General features: G+C 44.4%; 1 protein-coding gene and 1 non-coding gene across 4 annotated transcripts in view; both read left to right on the top strand.

The window, feature by feature from the left end:
* The window catches only part of CNOT1 (CCR4-NOT transcription complex subunit 1), a 45,478-nt gene extending 25,254 nt beyond the window's left edge, over positions 1-20,224 (top strand). For 2 of the 3 annotated variants that reach the window (XM_010225772.2, XM_010225770.2), the window contains exons 21-48: positions 28-106; positions 647-877; positions 1,782-1,922; positions 2,345-2,524; positions 3,463-3,579; positions 3,967-4,077; positions 4,660-4,737; positions 5,073-5,250; positions 5,703-5,833; positions 6,046-6,342; positions 6,967-7,107; positions 7,200-7,304; positions 7,926-8,045; positions 8,483-8,674; positions 9,740-9,882; positions 10,383-10,491; positions 10,594-10,763; positions 11,551-11,782; positions 14,282-14,530; positions 15,003-15,166; positions 15,434-15,551; positions 16,025-16,126; positions 16,451-16,624; positions 17,027-17,176; positions 17,558-17,738; positions 18,144-18,276; positions 18,379-18,513; positions 19,147-20,224. In XM_010225772.2, coding sequence (XP_010224074.2) covers positions 28-106; positions 647-877; positions 1,782-1,922; positions 2,345-2,524; positions 3,463-3,579; positions 3,967-4,077; positions 4,660-4,737; positions 5,073-5,250; positions 5,703-5,833; positions 6,046-6,342; positions 6,967-7,107; positions 7,200-7,304; positions 7,926-8,045; positions 8,483-8,674; positions 9,740-9,882; positions 10,383-10,491; positions 10,594-10,763; positions 11,551-11,782; positions 14,282-14,530; positions 15,003-15,166; positions 15,434-15,551; positions 16,025-16,126; positions 16,451-16,624; positions 17,027-17,176; positions 17,558-17,738; positions 18,144-18,276; positions 18,379-18,513; positions 19,147-19,225 — 4,240 coding nt within the window. In that variant the 3' untranslated portion in view covers positions 19,226-20,224. Of the gene's footprint in view, positions 1-27; positions 107-646; positions 878-1,781; positions 1,923-2,344; positions 2,525-3,462; positions 3,580-3,966; positions 4,078-4,659; positions 4,738-5,072; positions 5,251-5,702; positions 5,834-6,045; positions 6,343-6,966; positions 7,108-7,199; positions 7,305-7,925; positions 8,046-8,482; positions 8,675-9,739; positions 9,883-10,382; positions 10,492-10,593; positions 10,764-11,550; positions 11,804-14,281; positions 14,531-15,002; positions 15,167-15,433; positions 15,552-16,024; positions 16,127-16,450; positions 16,625-17,026; positions 17,177-17,557; positions 17,739-18,143; positions 18,277-18,378; positions 18,514-19,146 lie in introns of all 3 variants that reach the window. The other variant, XM_088536469.1, reaches the window with a different exon arrangement.
* Positions 2,938-3,075, top strand: LOC148591918 (small nucleolar RNA SNORA46). The gene has a single exon (XR_015913992.1). It is a non-coding gene; the product is annotated as a small nucleolar RNA SNORA46 (small nucleolar RNA).
* Positions 20,225-21,536: the final 1,312 nt, after the last annotated feature.

Genomic DNA, 21,536 nt, shown 5'->3' with positions numbered 1-21,536 from the left:
GCTAATACATACTTGGTCTGTTGACAGATTGAAGGACTATCCCCAGTATTGTCAGCACTTGGCTTCTATTAGTCACTTTATACAGTTCCCTCATCACTTACAGGAGGTGAGTGCTTGCATGTTAGCACTAGCTTTCTAAGTTGTTAAATATACCTGATCACATTGCTCCCTCCTACTGGATAAATGCTGAGCTGTCCCAATTCTAGGCACTGTAGATCCATACAGACACAAAATAGGCCTTTGTAATGTCTTGCAAACAATAAGATGTTTTTTAAAAAAGGAAAGAGTTTTCAGTAGTAGAAGAATTACAGAAAAGATGATTCCATGGCAGTGCTTTAGAGCATAGCCCGAATAGACAAAAATAATATTTGGTCAGCTCTGACACTAAGGTAGAGGTTATCTACCCAGAAAAGCTGTGAAGTCCAGTAGCAGGTTCTGCTATTTTCACTTATGGATTTCAGTCTTATCCCTTGAACCAGGGTGGTTAGTCTGAGGTATTACAAATATCTGGGTCAATGTAATGCAACAGGGAAGAAGTACTGTTAAGTTTATTGGCAGCTTTTAAAATGCTTCTGCTTTTAATGCTGTAACCCAGCCCATAGTTCTGCATGTCAAGTTCTGTATGTGCTTGTTTACCTTACTTCAGTACATAGAGTATGGACAGCAATCCAGAGATCCTCCCGTGAAGATGCAGGGTTCAATCACCACCCCTGGCAGTATTGCACTTGCCCAGGCTCAGGCCCAGGCCCAAGTCCCAGCAAAAGCTCCTCTTGCTGGCCAAGTCAGCACTATAGTAACCACCTCGACCACCACCACTGTTGCAAAAACCATCACCATCACTCGGCCAACTGGAGTCAGCTTCAAGAAGGACGTGCCGGTAAGTGATCTGTGCCAGCAGTGCCCTTGCTGGAGGTGCCAAGGTGCTAAACTGCTGATCCAGCTTAAGTACGCAGAGATGAGTCCTACTGAATTTCTGCATTACGTGTTTTCAAACATCCTTTTGTATTTTATACCCAAAGCATGTAACATTCTTGACTCTGACCAGTCTTTCATTTGCAAAGACTTTTTAACCAGCAAACTATAAAATTACAATGGAATTGACTAGAAATGTTTTTTTGAGGGGTTAATTCTCCAGACAATTGCAAAATCTCTTTTTTTTCCCCTAAAGACTTGCAATAGGACTTTAGAATTAGTTGGCAATTTTTATTCTAGGAGCTTGAGACATTGGACTGCACATTCTTAAGTCCCAACTGACCTAGCAGTTTTAACCACCCTAGGTTTTCCCAGTCTTTAATCAGTTATGTAAACATAACTCTAAACCAGTCTGGGCAACTGCACAGTTGGCAGATTGGCAGTGTTGGTTACTGGGCAGAAAGCATGTGGGCACAGTTGGTTACCCCACAGCAAGGGCTTAATCCTTTGTTTTGGGAGGAAGAGGGATCCCGCCTGCGCGTGGAGGGCGCATGGGGCTGTTACTGCAGGAGAACTGGTGCATTGCAAAGTCGAGTCTTGTCTCCACAGAACCCTCTGCATAGTTTCCTACTCAAAGAAGCTTCTCAGATTGGTAGCCCACATTGTCATGATCCAATTCTTATGGACAGTTCACAGTTTTCATTCCAAATACAATACTGAAGTGTTCCTGGTGATTCACAAGAATCATAAGGTGCATCAGGTAGATGTAACCTGAAACATCTCCTTTTTTCCAGTTGACAAAATGGAGCAAAGCTTGTTTTGGATGTTGCCGCTTCCTCTTCTCAATTGTTGACTTGTTCTTCCTGCAGCCTTCCATCAATACTACTAACATTGATACACTGTTAGTAGCAACGGATCAAACCGAGAGAATTGTGGAGCCTCCAGAGAACGTTCAGGAGAAGATTGCTTTCATCTTCAATAATCTGTCTCAGTCAAATATGACACAAAAGGCAAGTATGAAAGAACTTTAATAACATCACAATCACTTCAGAAATGGACTGGGTAACCCTTGATACTGTAGTGTTAAGAGGGTGGACTCCCCTGAATTTCAGTGTGAAATGAGAGGTTTTTTTGAACAGATAAATCTGTGGTGCTGCTGCTGCCTTTGCTGTCTCTTTTATGGACAGATTGCCAGGTGAGAAGTTGAGGACAGGTAGATCATTGTACCTCGCTCATCTTATGATTATGTTTCTTATGGTTGACTTAATCCTTAGATAATCAAAGATACTGTTTTTCAAGTTCTTATTAAGAAAATGAAAAACCTTCTTAAAAGCAATTAGCTAAATGTGGTTAATGTTGGACAGGGCTGACCCCAGAAGTTTGTGGTCTTCTCCTAACTTCGTGGTGTTGTGTTTCTCTTGTGGGGAGACAGGTCGAGGAGCTGAAGGAAACAGTGAAAGAAGAGTTTATGCCTTGGGTATCGCAGTATCTTGTCATGAAGAGAGTCAGTATTGAGCCAAACTTCCACAGCTTATATTCCAACTTCCTGGACACTCTTAAGAATCCGGAGTTCAATAAAATGGTTCTGAATGAAACCTACAGAAATATCAAGGTGCGTAGAATAAGCATTTGACAGCTTGTACTATTTTTAAGATCATTTAAAGCTCTGCTGATCTCCTTAGGCCATTTGCTTACTACCTTCCTGATCTTCAGACATTAGTGGACTAATTAGGTAGCAGGTCTGCATTTGACACTTCATGTAGGTAAACTCTAAATTCGTGTGAGGTTTTGGAATTACAACCTGTTTTTTCCCTTTTCTTTTATATAGGGAAAACAGAGATGGGAAAACAAAATTTTTAGCCAAAGAAGAAGGAGGGGAAGGGGAGTGGGGGGGCTTTAAAAAGAGTGTAAACAGGAAAAAGAGACAACTAAAATTCTTTAGAGGGCTGGGCATATATGAAGGTGAGGAAGAGAGAGAAGCGATAGCCTGGAGGAGTTGAGTGGGTGAGCTAAGATTGTCAGGTGAGCACTATATTTAAACCTGTTGGTGGAATTTCTTGCCACCATGGGTTACGCTGTAGTGCAAAAGAAATTCCTGGCTCTTTGGAGCATTGCTGACCTTGCTCTGTTCAGCTGATGCTACTCTGAAGCAAAGGAACAGGAGTAATAGCTGAATGCAGTGATGGGATTAAAAACCTTGAAATAAGAAGTGAATAGTTTTCTAAGAAATGTAAGTTACAGACTTGAGGTCTGTTGAAGCATTGGCGGGGGAGCATTGTCTACCTGTTGTAGAATTCACAAGTTATATTTTACAAAGAGAGTGGTTATGGTAAGGTCTGGAAAAGAGGAACTCTTTCTTTTGAAAGGAATTTTGAAATCTTTATGGACCTGCTGTCTTGAAACAAAGGCCAATGTGACTGTCTGTTGTAATGCTCAGAACTGAGTGCTCCAGAACAGTTTCTGCCATCTTCAAGTCAGAGCAGCTCTTCAGTTTGTCTTTGAGAGCTTGATTGTTTTCCTGCTGTTGCTTGAGTTGCTTCTTTCATTTAGGTGCTACTGACATCAGATAAAGCTGCAGCCAACTTCTCGGACCGTTCCTTGTTGAAGAACCTTGGTCATTGGCTGGGAATGATTACATTGGCTAAAAATAAGCCCATCTTGCACACGGTGAGCTTCTGTCTTTGCAGACTTGTTTGGCACAAGCCAGGTTGTAGCCAGCTATTCAGAAAATTGTCACGTTCTTGGTCTTTCTCTTTGCCAAGTTCAAAATACAATTCCAGAGATGGTCATCTTAAGACCTTTTGGAAACTCTTTTAATCAGGACAGTCAGTTAAGCTTTTGCTTAAACTAAATGAATTAATCGCATGTCAAAATATGTGTCCGTAAGTCTTCATTCAAAAAATAACTCCATGCTTAGATGTTTAAAATTAAGGGCTGTCTTGATTCAACCTTGCCATTATGTCCTATAAGAAAATGTAGGGTAGGATTGTTTTTAGTGTTCATGCTGTTTTTCCTGCCTTCATCTGCTTTTCAATTGTTAATGGTGTTTTTCAGGATTTGGATGTGAAATCGCTGCTTCTGGAAGCATATGTTAAGGGACAGCAGGAATTGCTTTATGTAGTGCCATTTGTTGCCAAAGTCTTAGAATCCAGTGTCAGGAGTGTGGTAAGTGACTTCAGATGTGCTGACAGTTACTGTTCAAGTGGCAAAACGAGTTGCAGGAGTGAACTAGCTTTTTCTGCAAAGTTAAAACTGGTTTAATTTCCTGTTGGGAAAGAAAAGCGATGTGAGACCCAAAAGTTGAAGGAGTTGTGTTTCGAGGGGAAGTACCTGGCGTGTGTATGTTTATTGTCTGAATAGCTGATGTCTCTGTATGGTTTCCCCGAACAAAACTCAATTGAGAAGTGGAAGGGTGCCATTAAAGGGGTTCAAGAATCAATTTATTCTTGAATTGTTCCTTTTGTCCCTGAGCAGCTGTCTTGGCAGTTCTGTTTGACATAGAACAAGGGATCTCTCGGGAGGACAAGTTCATTGGGCCATAAGCACAATGTTCAAGTCCTGTAATTTTGCTTCCTGACCTAGTTCCATCCAAACAGAATGCTAAAACCAATCCTTGCTGCTGCTGTGCAAACCTCACTTTTCATGGCTGTGCGTATGCATTGCTGTTTGCCTTTCACAACTTTTCTGGTCCATAAGTTAACTATTCAGGAAGTTTCTGTAAACCTGCTGCTCTTCTTTCTCTTGTAGGTGTTCAGGCCTCCAAATCCCTGGACAATGGCCATTATGAATGTTTTAGCTGAACTGCATCAAGAACATGATCTAAAAGTAAAGTTTCATTTCTTTTTTCCATTTTTTCCTTCTATATTTACTGAGCACGAGCTTTTTTTCACATGCCAATCAAGGCAGATGTCATGTTAAACTACAGTTTGCAGTTTAGTTGTCACGTAAAACTAGTCATGGAGAGCATCAGCCATTGCTTGGTTTGGTAGAACTTGGATGAAACTCCACTGCTGTGAAGTCCACCTGCAGAATAATTATTGGTAGTCACCACTAAAAGGCATGGGAGGAGAATGGGAAGCTTGGGAATGGAGTGGCCAGTAAATGTTTGGGATTGTTTTTTACCTCCTTATGATATAACCTAAACTGGAATTGTCATGCAGTTGAATCTGAAGTTTGAGATTGAGGTGCTCTGCAAGAACCTTGCGCTAGACATCAATGAACTGAAACCTGGGAGTCTCCTGAAAGATAAGGATCGATTGAAAAATCTGGATGAGCAGCTGTCTGCTCCAAAGAAGGATGTGAAACAGCCTGAAGAGCTGCCACCCATCACAACAACTAGTAAGTACTCTTCAAAGTGAGACAAGAACCATACCATGCCAGTGCTAATGAGACAGGAATAGTATGAAGTAATACAGCCATCTGTAAGAGTTTTTAATGCTTGAAAAAGCTCAGCTTTCCAATAGAACAAGACACATGGACTTTGGAGATGGGGAAGGGAGAAGAAGCTATTCTGAAAATTAACTTGTGATTGTCTCTTGATAGGGCAGCAGAGCAGATGATTAATGAGATGCCAGGGTTTAAACTGTAGTGTAAGAAACAGCTCTGCTTTGTCTGTGCTGGAAGGTAATGAAGACCTTTTATTACAAAGGGAAAATGCCAAGTTAAAACTGGCTGATGAGTTTAGGGGACTTCATAGTCAAACTGCAAAACTTTGTTTCTTAACTGCCTGTTGATTTACACAAGAAGTATAGACCTGCAATCGTCCATACAAACATTTGTATTTTCTCTAGCTGCTTCTACAACTCCAGCTACCAGCACCACTTGTACAGCCACGGTTCCTCCACAGCCTCAGTACAGTTACCATGACATCAACGTCTACTCCTTAGGAGGGTTGGCCCCACACATTACCCTAAATCCAACGGTAAGTTTCAGGGTTGACATGGTTGATTTCACATGTCCCCTGTCTCCAAATTATCAAATTAATAGTTTAATAAGCTGCATGTGCAACCCAATGTTATTCCATGTAGATAAGCTGTGGCAGTACATTTAAAAGTTGTTTGGGAAATGTGAATACCAGATGGGATTGTAGTTTATTTTGTGGTTTCTGACATACCTCTCCTAATTCTCCTGCAGATTCCGCTGTTTCAGGCCCACCCTCAGCTGAAGCAGTGCGTGCGGCAGGCGATCGAGCGAGCGGTGCAAGAGCTGGTGCACCCCGTGGTGGATCGCTCCATTAAGATCGCCATGACCACTTGCGAGCAGATCGTCAGGAAGGACTTTGCGCTGGATTCGGAGGAGTCCCGGATGCGCGTGGCCGCGCACCATATGATGCGGAACCTGACTGCTGGGATGGCCATGATAACCTGCAGGGAGCCGTTGCTGATGAGCATAGCTACCAACTTGAAGAACAGCTTTGCTACTGCGCTGAGGGTGAGAGCTGCACTGGTAAAGCAGCCTCCCACATTATAGATCAGTAGACATCCAGCATTAGCAGATGGGTTCTCCACACCACGGACTTCTTGAGTAACATCGTGCCGCTTAACTAGTGCGGAGATGAATTCAGGGGATAAAAGTTTAGGGTATTTTCTTTGGCTTTGTTGTGGTGGTAGACTTGGCTATTAGTAGCAAAGCAAGTGGAAAACAGTCTCACAGTTAATGACGAGTTCACAAAGGCAGTAGGAAAACTGGTATTTGGTGTTCGGGGTTTGGAGAAGTGCAGAAGTACTTTGTTTTGCAGCAGCCAATGCTAATGTAACGTGATGTCCACAGAGTGTCACAAATACAGCAGGACTTTCTTATTTTCATGGATAGTTGATGAAGAGGGGGAGCCTCCTGCTTCTTTTGTTACTTGATGAAAGTATTTAGTGCTTTTTTGTCTATATGTTTGACTGAGAGCTCTGCAATATGCAATTTGTTGTCATATATTCCATGCAAAGTGAATGCATTCCGAGGACTCTTTAATGCTGGTGTTTTTAAACAGACTGCATGTTTTTTTAAAAGACTGTGTCCAGTGAAAACTTACAGCTCCTGTTTGATTATCCTCACTTCCAATAGGCAGCTTCCCCACAACAGAGGGACATGATGGAGCAAGCAGCTGCCCAGCTAGCGCAGGATAACTGCGAGCTCGCGTGCTGCTTTATTCAGAAGACAGCTGTGGAAAAGGCAGGCCCCGAAATGGATAAGAGGCTAGCGACCGTGAGTATGGGGCTGCTGTCTTTCCAGAAGCTTTATTGGCTTTACTGGCACACGTGGGCTCAGTGGCAAAAGCTTCATGTGCTGTTTTCCAGGAATTTGAGCTCAGAAAACATGCTAGACAAGAGGGTCGTCGGTATTGTGATCCTGTTGTATTAACTTACCAGGCAGAACGGATGCCGGAACAGATCAGGTTGAAGGTGAGGATATTAACAGAGTTTTATATTCTGGTGTTGCTTTTCTTCTCCCTCCTGATAATGAACAGTCTGTGGTGCAGGTTCAGCTGAGCAATTGTATATTTTACATTTCTTGTTTGACAGTGCAGCTCCTCTTAGCTTGGTTAGTAACAGACGCATTAAAATCTTGTTTCCAAAATGAGTATTTGTTTAAATTTTCTCAATTTCTCCAAGACATTTAAAAAATAAATATTTGTTTCCTTCTGTGCTGTTCATTTCACCGGAAGGTCACTAGGCAGTCTTGTCTTCTCTTTTGCCCTTTAAAAGGGAGCAAAATACATACCTGTGCTCTCAGCAGAAACCTTGTCGTGTGCGTCAGAGAAGCAGAAAGTCTGTATTTCATTCTTGATTTCTGGGAACATGAGATGCAGTGTATGGCAAAGCCTTTCTGTTCAAGAAGGTCTGTCAGAGAAGATAAGACCAGTACAGAGGAGCAGAATCCTAAACCACTCTGTTTAAAACTGTGCTTGGGAATCTGTTTAAGTTTGCACAGCTACCTTCTTTTGCAAGCTGCCTTTGTTCTTTTCTACCACAGTGCTTAATGCTGAGGTTCCTGTCTTGCCCCTGCCCCTTTTTATTGTCAAGGTTGGCGGTGTGGATCCCAAACAGCTGGCTGTTTACGAAGAGTTTGCTCGCAACGTCCCTGGCTTCTTGCCTACCAATGATTTAACTCAGCCTACGGGATTCTTGGCTCAGCCCATGAAGGTATGGATTTCTGACCTAGGTTGGTGTGAGAGTACTGTAAGTCCTCCTGGTGAACATTACAGAACTTGCCCCTTCTGCTAAAAGGCAGTAAGAATTGGGTGTTTGTAGTGCTTGGGAATACTGCCTGAAAGATGTATTGCTCTTTAAAAGTCAAATCAATGGCAACATGAAGCTGTTCTTACACCCTGCCCTGTGTGAGACTGTTGTCCGTGAGATAATGAACAGAACCTTGTCTGTGCACTTGGTCTAAGGGCTCCTGGATATTTCCACAGCTAACTTGCTCGTAACACTTCTGTGTTGCCTGCCTAAAATGCAAAGGATAGTGCAGAAGACTGTTTTTTCTGGTGCTTTAAGTTCTGGAGCAGTCAAGTTCAGTCAGTATTCACGTTCCACAAGCAGTTGGCTCAAGTCACTCCCTCCCCCTTTCTGTTCAACAGCAAGCCTGGGCTACAGATGACGTAGCTCAGATCTATGACAAGTGTATGACGGAGCTGGAGCAGCACCTGCAGTCCATTCCCCACACGCTGGCCATGAATCCCCAAGCCCAAGCTCTGCGCAGCCTCTTGGAGGCCGTGGTAGTGGCTCGTAACTCCCGTGACGCTATTGCTGCTCTGGGGCTGCTGCAGAAGGTGAGTGTTAGCAACTCTCTTCCTGTTTTAACTTCTCTGGAAATAATTCTTTATTACTCTTCTGGTTGTGAATCATCTTGGTGGGGAGCACATTTCCTCATGCATCTGGTGGAACCTGCTTGGTGAGCAACAGTGAACACTTGCTGCCTTTTGAAATTCAGTGGATAAAATGGGAAGGGAGCGGTGTTGTTCCCTTGGCATCATACAGGCTCAGGCCAGGCTGTTGCGGGCAGTAGGTTTCTGTGGGACAGGTAGAGCTGTTGCACTCGAGTGGTTTCTGATTTTGGAGTGTTTCGAGGTGAAGCAGGACACTTAAATTGCGCTTGTGAGTGGATGGTGTTGAGCTTAGTCCTGGGTTCCTGGCGTTTTGCAATAACTGATATGGGTGTGCCAGTTAAAAGCACACAGGTAGGGAGTGTTACAGTGAGCTCTGACTGAGCTAACATACTTGACTCTGGAGAGCCAAGTGATGGGTTGAGGATGGGGAAAATGTTTGGGAAGCAGCAAAGGCGCCAAAGTGCCTGCCCTGGAGTAAGAGCAGTGTCAGAGCAGGACTAAGGGAAGCTGGAAACCACGTCAAGGCAGGCGCTCTGTTCTTAACTGATAGTGCAGCTGTCCCGATTGCTGCTGATCTTCTCTATAGAATTTGGGAACTTGAGAATTTGAGAAGCTGATCTTTGACATGCTGTGTTAATCTTTCCTATGGCGCTTTCTTTTTGAGTCATATGCAGAATTGTCCTTGAAAAGGCATTGACTTCTAGAAGCTGCAGTGCAAAGTGATGCAGGCTTTCATGCTACTGGGTGCATGTGTGGATATAAAACCAATGGGCTGGAGAGATCGTAGGCTTGTTGATGGTGGGAGAGCTGCGGAAAACCAATACCTGGGTATCATAATAGCTGGGAAAATCTCTTGTTATCTTACCAACAATGGTGACCAAACTTTGTGGTTATTTTGTTCTGGTTTTGGAGTGGCTGCCACATCTTCTGGCAGTAGCTGATTCGGTTTGCGGAAGATTTGGAAGAGGGCTTGTTTTCCCCTCTGCTAATAGGTTGCATCTATTCTAGGCTGTTGAGGGCTTGCTGGATGCCACGAGCGGGGCGGATGCCGACCTCCTGCTTCGCTATCGTGAGTGTCATCTGCTGGTGCTGAAGGCTCTGCAGGATGGCCGTGCTTACGGGTCTCCGTGGTGTAACAAACAAATTACCAGGTCAGTTACGAGGCTGTGGGTAACCCGATGTCGCTTCCCTCACCTGCTGGCAACTATTTTGTTATTCTAAATCACTTGACTTAGTGTTTTGCACTACTGTGTAATTGGGCAGGTCAAAAGTAACTGTTTTCATGTTAAAAGTAATTAGACCTGCTGATAATACCACTTCATTCTGGAATAAGATAGTAAACTTGAATGGAATAAAGCATTAAAGATGCTCTGAGTTGCTCTCTCTTATAGAGGATCTTTCTGCTTGCTGTCACAAATGTGAGAAGTGCTTTAACTAGACAGATATGTGACCTAGTCCTTGGAAGAGAGGCTTCTTATTCACTCTGAAGATCTTGGAGGGCTGTTGCGGCCAGTGCTGCAGGGCACCAACTGCTCATGTCCAGCATAACCTTAGAGTGCTCCAGAAGAAGTTTCTGTTGGAGCCAAGCTAGTTGTACAGTTTTTAAAGTGTTAAGTTTAAGCACATACCAAAAGAAGTGCAATTCTTCCAGGTGCCTGATTGAGTGCAGAGATGAGTACAAGTACAACGTGGAGGCAGTGGAGTTGCTAATCCGCAATCACCTTGTTAACATGCAGCAGTATGATCTTCACTTGGCTCAGGTAAAGAGAACCTCCTCTTTTGGAGGAGAAGAGTTGTATGCAGTTGAGCTTAAGTTTTATACTTGAATTTCATAACCTCGATTGCCTCTTTCATGTTGGCAGTCAATGGAGAATGGCTTGAACTACATGGCAGTGGCCTTTGCCATGCAGTTGGTAAAGATCCTCTTGGTGGATGAGAGAAGTGTTGCCCACGTAACAGAGGCAGATCTGTTTCACACCATTGAGACGCTCATGAGGATTAATGCTCACTCCAGAGGAAATGCCCCAGAAGGGTGAGATTAAAAAGCTGTGTAATGTAGTACTTTCAAACCATAAATGATGATACTGGACATGACTTCTGATTGATGTGACAGTGTGTGATGTGCAGTGTTGAGCTTCCTGTAGGGCTGCTGTCCTGTGTTAGATAACTGTTCTCTTGTTCTGATGTCGCTCTCGTGTAACTGCTTTGATTTTATGTCAAGCTGTGTGCAGTGTGCTTAGAAGCAGCTGCAGCATGGCTTTGAACAGAGTGCTTCAGCAGGAAGGCCTTTCCTATGCTCTGTGCTCTAAAATACCGTGGAGCTCTGAGAAACTCACCTGAATTCCTGATTTATCTTAAATTTAGACAGTGTTCTTATCCATTTAAATTTTAAATATATGTTATTAATGTATGTAGGCCAATCCAAGTGATTGATCAGATTAGACAATCCTGTCTTGCTTTAGACAGTTTACTTTTGGAATCTACAAAGCAGCCATCTGCCTGTCTCCCTTGGTTTGTAGGCCCATCAGCAGTGACTTGGGTGGAAAATACTGTGACAATATCTGGAAATATCTATGGGGCTTGAGGTTATTTGCGAGGTGGAAGCTACTAGGCCTGAGGGACATGGATGGAAGCTTGGAGAACTCCTGTCTTGTGAGAGCTGGCAGCAACAGGCTAGTGGTGGTGGCAGTAGCTGCTGTCGAGGACACCAAGTGCCAGTGGGAGGTCCAAAGCTGAGATCACGGTCTTGGCAGCTGATGTGCATGGACTGTCCTTGCAGTTTTCATGTTCTAACCCAACTCTCTGGTCTCTTGCCTTAGATTACCCCAGCTGATGGAAGTGGTCCGATCAAACTATGAAGCCATGATTGACCGTGCTCATGGAGGTCCCAATTTCATGATGCATTCTGGAATATCCCAAGCCTCTGAGTACGATGACCCACCAGGTCTGAGGGAGAAGGCAGAATATCTCCTGAGGGAATGGGTGAACCTCTACCATTCAGCTGCAGCAGGCCGCGACAGTACCAAAGCTTTCTCTGCGTTTGTTGGACAGGTAGAGCTTTTGGAAAGAAAGGTGCTTTTTATTCAACATAAGTAGGGTGTGATGCCCTCCATTTTAAAACAGTGTTATAACCAGTGTTAGACATCCCTTTGAAACTTTTTCAGGTGTATGAGTTGCCTGTTAAAACTCTCTGTCTTATTTTGGGGCAGTAAAGAGCTCTATAGAAACTTGCACCCTTCAGCAAATAATGTGGTGCTTCAAACACTGCAGCAACAAGCTGGCAGTTCAGACTGGTTTTTTGTTGTTGTTGTGTGGGATTTTTTTTGTGTTTTTGTTTTTTTGCTATAAATCTGGTGGAGAAAAAAAAAACTTCAGTTGAGGTAGTAACGGGAATAGTTCTCTCAAGCTCTGTGTAATGAAACTTGGCTTGTGTTAACTCCTCATCAATAACAGAAGCCTCCGAGAGCCCGCAGAAATAAATTGCCACGAGGTAGAGATGCAGATGGATTGGTTCAGGCCATGTGAACAGATGCCTTTTTTTAATTGGAACCATTATTGAGTGAGGGAGACCATCCAGCCTTGTTAGCCAAAGTCCAAATTCAAACAGTGAAACCAGCCTCACGTTTCACTCATGGGCAGCTTAACAATGTGACGACCAGCACACGTGTCATCCAGGAGTGACCGAGAGGGGAAATACACCCGGTAACCCACCATGGTACCAAGGAACCAAGCCTAGTACTGACTACCTATGTCATATTGGCAGTCGTCTTGTTGAAAGTGTTTCAAGTCAGTTCCTTGACTGCAGGGAAGCCGCAGTTGAGTCTGCATGATGCTCCCCTTCAAATTCAGTGTGCTACCACCCCAGAAGTGCTCCAGAGCTTGCAGCTGCCACCTGACAGCAGTTAAGCTGCAAATCCAAATAAGATTGGATGCCTCACTGCTATGGAAGCTCCCAAGACAGGAGTGGAGAGCCCTGATAGGTGAAGAACTTCTGCTTTTCGTGTTTTCAAGCTACCACTGAAGAGAAGGTGGTGTTTAGAAGCATCACAAAGTTAATTGTCTTTATACCCCTCTTGCTTTGGACACATGAATAGACAAGAGAGAGTCTTGCTGACAAGCACAGTATGGGCTTTTTATAGTCTTTATATTAACTGCAGATAACAGTACAGAATAGCTGTTGAGCCGCTGCGCTGGCTCTGGGAGGCCCAGAGGGCTCCGGCCTCGCACGGCTCCTTCCCTGACCACCACTGGCCACCGTCTCCCTTGCTTAGTGAAGGGCATATCCCTGTTAACCATAAAATACAGCACAGCTCCCCTCTGCAGGGTGGGGAGCACCTCAGCGCTTCATCTTACTGTGTCTTCTCAAGAACAAGGATCCTCCTGAGCTGGAGGACATGGGTTAATCATTTCCATGTGGTTTTGATGCACAGATTTGCATCTGCCTTGTGGCCACCTTCCTGTTGGTGTCTCTTCTAGTGCCTCACATCCTTTTTTCTGTCCTTTTTGAATGCATTTCTGGCCCTTGTGTTAAGCTGACTTTCAAAAAGGGATTTAGCCTTGCGGATTTATGCTTCAGGTGACCTTGCTCTTCATTCTGTACCTTAAGGTGTGCTTATAGAGCATGCTTTAGTATGGCATACTCATTACCTCAGAATGTCCTTTATACTACTTGACTTGAAGAACTTGAAGAACTTTATCAAATTTGAGATAACTGTAATAAACATCTGTATGTATATTAATATGTATATAACTTTTTCCTTACAGGCGGCACATGTGAGGTTTTTCTGTAGAAGGGGTTTTTTTTTAATTTCTGCATTTCAAGATTTTAATACTAGACTCAGAATGTCTTTATTTTTGACAACTTTTATTCAGAAGAGTTGTTTCCTTTCCTATATTTCCTTAGTACAAGGAGGAGTGTGTGACTTAAAAGGCACTCATGTGGCTTCCCTTTTTTTAAAAGCTACTCCAGAAATACTAAAAGTGCTCCAAAATTTAATAGTGATGCCATTTATGTAGCTTCATATTTATGCAATGGGAATTTTGGAGCAAGATTCGTTATCCAAAAGGAAGAGGTTTCCTGCCGTGTAACTTCAGATTCAGCTGGGCTTTAATACTGTGGCAATATATAAAATGAAGTTTCATTTGCTTGTTTAGAAACAAAGCAAAAGAAAACAAAACTGCCTTCCCAGAAGCCCCAGGCTTGCTTTGCACGCCCTTTTCTTGTGAGGAGAATGGACTATCCTGGTGCATCCTGCTTCTGCAGAAGATGCTGCAAAGATGATTTGCAAAGCAGCTTTCTAAAGCAAGCAGAGATGTCTCTTCCCAGGAGCTCGTGTGCACCCCAGGCTCCCGGAGGCCTCACAGTTTTGGTGGTGCAAGGTCAAGTGCACGCAGTGGAGTGCGCTGGCTGCCCGGATCTCTACAGAGAGTGGTGGTCAGGGTGAATTCTGCCTGGCTAAGGGGATGCTTTGTGAAGTGCTCGTTTTGAAGTAAGCTGTAAAATGAACTTTGCATATTTGCAGTTCTGAGGGCTTTTCCTTTCCCTGACAGATGCACCAGCAAGGAATCCTGAAAACAGATGACCTGATCACTCGATTTTTTCGTCTTTGCACTGAAATGTGTGTCGAAATCAGCTATCGGGCTCAGGCTGAGCAACAGCACAACCCTGCTGCCAACCCCACTATGATCCGAGCCAAGTGCTACCACAATCTGGATGCCTTTGTGCGACTTATTGCACTGCTAGTGAAGCACTCGGGGGAGGCCACCAACACAGTAACGAAGATCAACCTCCTGAACAAGGTTGGGAATGTCAGGCGTTGTATTTAATGTGCACAGCTGGCTGCATCTCTGTTTATCTTTGTGAAATACAAACCTTAATGCAGGCTACAGCTAAAACTTCGTATAAGGGCTTGAATGAATTGGTCATTGAATATAAACTGTCTGCCTTGATTTAGTAAGGACCTATACCCTTAGTTTCTGGCTAAGGGTGCTACTTATGTATGGCTAGGTATTATTTAAGGCCCTTCAACATTGCTCTAGACTGTTGTGACTGGCCTGTAGCACAGGGAGAGCAAGGTATAGTGGTGGTGGTGGTGGGATTTGATGGGGACTAGAGTCTTAATTTACACAGTCAACTATTTTCTAGTTGCCAAAACTTCCAGTTCTTACTAGAAGCTGCTACTATTTTTTTTTTCTTTCCTAAGAACTATTGGCTAAACTGTTCTCTCTGGTCAGATTTGCAAAGTAAACTGAAATATGTTAATTTCTTTAGGTTCTTGGTATTGTGGTGGGAGTCCTCCTGCAGGACCACGATGTCCGGCAGAGTGAATTTCAGCAGCTTCCCTACCATCGCATTTTCATCATGCTGCTGTTAGAATTAAATGCTCCGGAGCACGTGCTGGAGACCATCAACTTCCAGACACTCACAGCCTTCTGGTGGGTATTTGAGATTGGCCCCACGCTCAGCTTTTCCTGAGAGGATCACGAGGTTTTGTCTAAAAGCTGTCTGACCGTTCGTGGTGGCTTAATCGCATTTAGAATAACTGGTTCTAATGCAGATTGTCCACTTGCTTGTGTTAAGATCACTGGTAAAAACGAGGTGCTGAAATGCCTTGCTTCTAGGGCTGTGTGTGTTTTGCCTCAATATTATGGAAAGCAGTCTTATTGCTGTGCACTTTTAACCTGCTCTAACTTTTCTTTCAGTAACACATTTCACATCCTGAGGCCTACAAAAGCTCCAGGCTTTGTTTATGCCTGGCTGGAACTGATCTCCCATCGGATATTTATTGCAAGAATGCTGGCACATACACCACAGCAGAAGGTGTGGCTGCAGTTTATCTTTCCTAAATTACAAAACGCTCTTGCAGAAGGGTGGTGCTTTGGTGTGATGCTCTTCCACATCTCTCGACGTGCACTAGTGGCATGGCTGTCCTGTTTGTGTTGCCTTCTGTATTCACAGTAACCTAACTGCATGTAGAGAGGCTTCGTGGATGGGGTGGCTGGAGGTTAATCAGCCTGTTATCATCAACCTGTTTGCTGTTGTCAAAGTCGTAGAGCTGTAGTGTAGACTGAGGCCCTGTCACCTCAGGATGGCCTGCTTAATGTTCTGAAAACACCTACAGCGTGTGATATGCAACTGAAGCCCTTGAAACTGGAGCTGTGCTGATAAAGCTAGCGGTAGAATTTAGCTCTTTAATTTAATTTAGGCAGAGACTGCTCTAGTGATGATTTTAAACTTAAGACAACTCTTCCTTACGTGTTGTTTACCTGCTGTGTTTTTTTCCTTCTTGACAGGGTTGGCCTATGTACGCCCAGTTACTGATTGATCTTTTCAAGTACTTGGCTCCTTTTCTTAGAAATGTGGAACTCACCAAACCTATGCAAATTCTTTACAAGGTAAAACAAACAAAAAAAACACAAGTACCGTTGATCTAACAGATGCTATTTCTATCAGAAGTCCTCTGAAAGTAGAAGTGGGTTGAAGTGACAATTTCAACCTTCTCTCTGATAGAGAATGATTTCTCTCACAGTCTGTTTCCGTATGTTAGAATTAAATGCAAATCTGTCAGACAGAGACAGGCTCTACCTTACCAGATTGATTTATTCCCGTTAGCCTTAATCATGTGACAAGGATATCTTTGTATGTTCTTGGATAATTTCAGCAGGAACAGTCAATAGTGTCTTTATTTTGCAGCCACTTTTTTTTCTCCTCCTTTGCAGGGTACCTTGCGAGTGTTGCTGGTCTTGTTGCATGATTTCCCAGAATTTCTCTGTGACTACCACTATGGGTTCTGTGATGTGATCCCCCCTAACTGTATCCAGCTAAGGAACCTTATCCTGAGTGCCTTCCCACGGAACATGCGGCTTCCAGACCCTTTCACTCCCAACCTGAAGGTAGGACCCCTGTGAGACTGCTAACAGGAGAGGGGGACCCTTCTGATTCTTGGTTCTTATCAAGGCTGCAGGTGACTGTTCTTGACTTGTGCAGGTGTTTGTAAAACTACCAAACTGTGAGTTTCAGTTGGGAGATGGTGACTGAACTCCCCTATGACTTCTCTCAAGTTCCCTATTTTTTACCCTTAATTTTTTGGGACAGTACTCATCTACCACAGTGTGCCCATAAACTCTTCTCCTTTTTGAAACGTGAAGAAAAAGTTAGTGTTTTCTCTTTACTGCTGTTAGGAGAAACCTCTCAACAGCAGTAGTTGATGAATATCACTTACAGATCTGCTTTTGCTCTTTGCTCCTTTAAGATCACCAGTTTACTGTTTAGTTGCCTGGATTTTCTCTTGACAGGTGGACATGCTGAGTGAGATTAATATCGCTCCACGGATCCTTACAAATTTCACTGGAGTGATGCCACCTCAGTTCAAGAAAGATTTGGATTCCTATCTCAAAACCCGTTCTCCTGTCACTTTCTTGTCTGACTTGCGCAGCAACCTGCAGGTGAGAGGCTGCTTTCTGAGGGTGCTGAATACAAATAGTTGGAGACAAATGATCTTATTGAGCTCCTTTTTTGCAGGAAGTATGTGAGTGTAAAGTAAGCATGTATTCTATACAGTAGGAAAGACTCTGAAAATGTGCCCTTCTTTGAAACAAACCCTTCTTTTGTCCTCCTTACTGAAAACAGAAGCTGTCAGGTCTTTCAGGGCTTTTCTGGCCCCTTTGGGTATATACCCACAGTGTTTCAAAATGGCAAATGCCAGATTGAACTTAAGGCTAAATGCATTGCCTTCTGCACAGTCAAGAAGATACCCGAAGGCAGCGTTCTGCACATGCTGCAGAATGAACGTGAACGATTAAAGCTGCTTTTGTCCTTGCCATTAGGTGTCAAACGAACCTGGCAACCGCTACAACATCCAGCTGATCAACGCGCTGGTGCTCTACGTCGGTACTCAAGCTATTGCGCACATCCACAACAAGGGCAGCACGCCCTCCATGAGCACCATCACCCACTCGGCTCACATGGATATCTTCCAGAATTTGGCGGTAGATCTGGACACTGAAGGTGAGCTGGACGCACTTCTACAACATGTGGAAGCACTTCTAGGACATGGCGTATTGAAATCACTTGTTTAATAGCAGATTGTTTGAGCTATGAGAATACAGAAGATGTTTTATTAGTGAATCCACATCAAGTAGTGCTATATTAGAATATTAAACTGTGAATACAGGACAAAAACTAAAACCAAATGTTCAAGATATGCAGAGGAATGAGGCATGAGTTTAATGAAGAGAAATCCAAATCTTACTGCCCCATCAACTTTGCTAGATGCTTTTTCATATCTTGTTGTTGCCACTTAGGTTTTGTGCAGCTGTGCAGAACACAACCTTAAGCAGCGCTACTCGTTTCTTGATTTCTGTTTTGTGTGTTAAGGGCAACCCCATGACCTGTACCATTCCTCTTGTGCAGGTCGGTACCTTTTCTTGAACGCAATTGCCAATCAGCTGCGCTATCCCAACAGTCACACGCACTACTTCAGCTGCACCATGCTCTACCTGTTTGCTGAGGCCAACACGGAGGCTATCCAGGAGCAGATCACTAGGTGAGAGGGGAAAGGCATCTAACTTGAGTGCGTTCAGCTTCTCTCTTTCTTCCCTATGCAATTTGGCCTTGAGCTCTAACTGTTTTTGCTTTTGAACTTCAGGGTTCTCTTGGAACGACTGATTGTAAATAGGCCTCATCCCTGGGGTCTCCTTATTACTTTCATTGAGCTGATAAAAAATCCAGCGTTTAAGTTCTGGAACCATGAATTTGTTCACTGTGCTCCGGAGATTGAAAAGTGAGTATAATTTAACTACTAAAACACTAAAATGGTACATCTGAAACAGAGGTCAAGTCAAACCTTGGCTCTTTAGAGCTTCACAGTGGCGGTGCCAATTGCTGTAGTAAACCTGGGGGCAAAATGCTGAGTGATGTCTTGAAGTCCAGGAGCTGGCTACTATTTTTGCTCTGTCCATTTGGCTATATGTGTATTTTGCTCCCATATGACTTGCTTTCTGGTACTGCTTTATGGAAGTTAGTGCCTGCCCTTGCACAGGAGAGGGTGGCTTTGGCAATCCCAGGCAGAGCTGCTGCCTCGGAGCACTGACTGCGCAGCTGGGTGGGCTCACGCTGCTGCTGCTGCAGTAGCACCTCATGGGGTCACATCCCTTCTTTGGGAAGTGACCTGTCTGTCCCAGCAAATCTCCTAAAACAGGGGGAGAGCTTTTGTTCCATGGGGAAGTTTTTAGGCATCTCCGCGGCTTCCTTGCAGGGACTGAGCTAAAGCCATTGTACTTCTGCGGTGAAGTTTCCCACCCCCGAGGCCAGTGTGGCCCCTTCACCCACACAGGACTTGCCAATTCACGCGTCTTTGGGTGTCCCCATGGGTGTGCAGCCAGCCCCCCTAACGCCGCTTTGCTCCTGTGTCCAGGCTGTTCCAGTCGGTCGCGCAGTGCTGCATGGGGCAGAAGCAGGCCCAGCAAGTCATGGAAGGGACCGGTGCCAGTTAGAGGAGCTGCACGTGGCGCTGCGAGCGGGCCAGCCTGGAGCTCCCCGGCCCAGCGACTGGCAGAAGAATCCGTAAGGCTCTTCCTGACCTTCCCGGCCCCCCGATTGGTACCTGCAACAGACCTGGGGTGAAAGTCTGTGCGGGCACGTTCCAAAGTTTGAAACAAATTTTTTTTTTGACTTTTGGCCAAAATTCAGAAGATGCTGTGAATATCATTTTGAACTAGTGTAAATACAAGGAACAGAAACGTTTGTCTGGACTTTTGGGTTTGTGCAAACTGTGTAAAGGCAGGTGGGTAACTGGTGCCTGTCCAGCTTGTAATAAAGGGGCAGCTGCTGATGCCAAGCACTTGTCTGGGGCAGACCTCCTTGTCCTGACATTCCCAGACTCCCAAAGAATATTGAAAAGCCAGTTATAATATTATGTAACTTATTTTTTCTTTAAGTGGATGGGGGACCTTTAAATCACTAAGTTGTTTTACAAAAAAAAAAAAAAAAAAAAGATGGATGTGTTTGGAAGATGGGAATACTATGGATTAGGGAGGGGGTGAGGAAGGGATTAAGGTCCTCCCCACCTGGAATGCTGACCGACGGCAAGGGGGGCAGCAGTCGGAGAGGCCTCTCTCCTGTTGGAGAAGATTCACCTCAGGCCCTTTGGGAGGGGGTCGGCTGCTTTGAGTAAAGAAACCAGAGACCAGGCCTATAGCTTTTTTTTTTCCTGTTTTTTTTTTTCTTTTTCCTGACACTTGTAAATTTTGGAGGGGGGATTAAAACTAGATTTTTTTCCCCTAATGGCCACACAGTATAAGTTTGTATAAAAAAAAAAGAAAAAGAAAAAAAAACCAAAGGACCAATACAGCCCATTTTGTAAGGATTTTGAATGTTTTGTAAAGTATTGGTCCATGTGTTGTATTTTGTAGCCTTTCTAGTTCTTGGGCTTTAGTTCTCCCACTTCTTGTATGTATGCATACTGTAGTTACACATTAAAGTCATGACATGCAGCACGTGCCGCTGTGCTTATTCTCGGCAGCTCCATCCTCCTTGGCCAGGTGCTGGCTTTTTTCAAAGTCTGTTCCACCCTCCCCAAATCTGCAGTTTTCCAGTGTATTTTAGGCACTGCCTCTTAGGAAGAGGAACAGAGCTCGTGTTGCAGCATGAGCTCTGAGAGAAGAAAGAGAAGTTTAGTTTGAAATTCAGAAGGAAAAGACTCGCTATAGCTTCTTGGGGAGGGAAGCACCGTTGGAAGTTGAAAAGCAGAGTTTTTCTCTGAATGTTGTGTTAGAGAGATATTCCTCTTCCTGCACTGTACCTGGAATGGAGGGATCTGGAGAATCCACAGCAGTGCAGCTCCGTTTCTGGGGACTTGCTCCCTGTTAAACTTTCTTCGGTGCAAATCCTTGCATGTTTGCTCATTAGCTGTAATGAGGCTGGGTGGCTTTAGCATCGCTGATGCTCTGAATTGTTTTAGCCTGTGCCGTGCAGTTAATAGGCAGTAGGGAAAAGGATCCTCACGGCTTTGTTTTTAGAAAAACAGTTCTAGTTTGTTAGGTCTAGTTGACTGCTACGGTGTGGGTAGGGAACTTCCCTGTAAGGGACCACGTTTGGCTTTGCCTCCGCCACGCAGAGCATAAAGGGGACCTAGGAGAGCGCCCAGCCAGTGCCTCAAGGGGAGTTTTCTGTCTGCTTCCAGGCAGTGTTTTATCAATCCCTGCTCTCCTGCCAGGCTGTACAGTGGCAGTACTGCCCATGTGGAGCCTTTCAAGTAAGGACTTTTAGCTTTGGGTGCTGCAACTTTTACTCTTCCACCTGCATTTGGATTAGGCTACAGGGACCCTGCAGCAATCGGTCTTTCTAGTCCAGATTTTTGAGGTTTCCTTGATACTTAAATCCAGCCAACCCTAGGCAAAGCTTATTGACCTTGAGGTAGTGTGTCCTGTCTTAATGAGCCCTCATGCTGACTGCGCTGAGGCTGCGAGTTGTCCCTGGTTCTGCACTGGCACTTCTGTCTGGAGGTGCCTCCCTCCAGCCTCAGGGGCAGGTAGAGGCTTGAAATCTCCCAGCCTTTTGGGGAAGAGCCAAGAGCTCTAAGCAGCCCCGGCCTGCAGAAGGGAGAAGGGGAATGGAGCCTAGGTAATGTTAAAAGCACTGCTCTCCAGCACTGTGGCTAGGGCTGTGGCTGACCTTTTATACAAGTGAATAGCCTTGGTTTTTCTTGATCCCAGTACTTCCCCTGTGCAGCAGTACCGGGAAAGCTCTGGTTTTTAGATAGGACTTTGTACCCTGTGGAAGTGGACAGCGGCTGCGTGAGAATTT

The sequence above is a fragment of the Tinamus guttatus genome, unplaced genomic scaffold, assembly GCF_059628265.1.
Source record: "Tinamus guttatus ecotype Peru unplaced genomic scaffold, ASM5962826v1 Tinamus_guttatus_pri_ptg000674l, whole genome shotgun sequence".
NCBI lineage: Eukaryota > Metazoa > Chordata > Aves > Tinamiformes > Tinamidae > Tinamus > Tinamus guttatus.
This window is presented reverse-complemented; position numbering and strand designations above follow the sequence as displayed.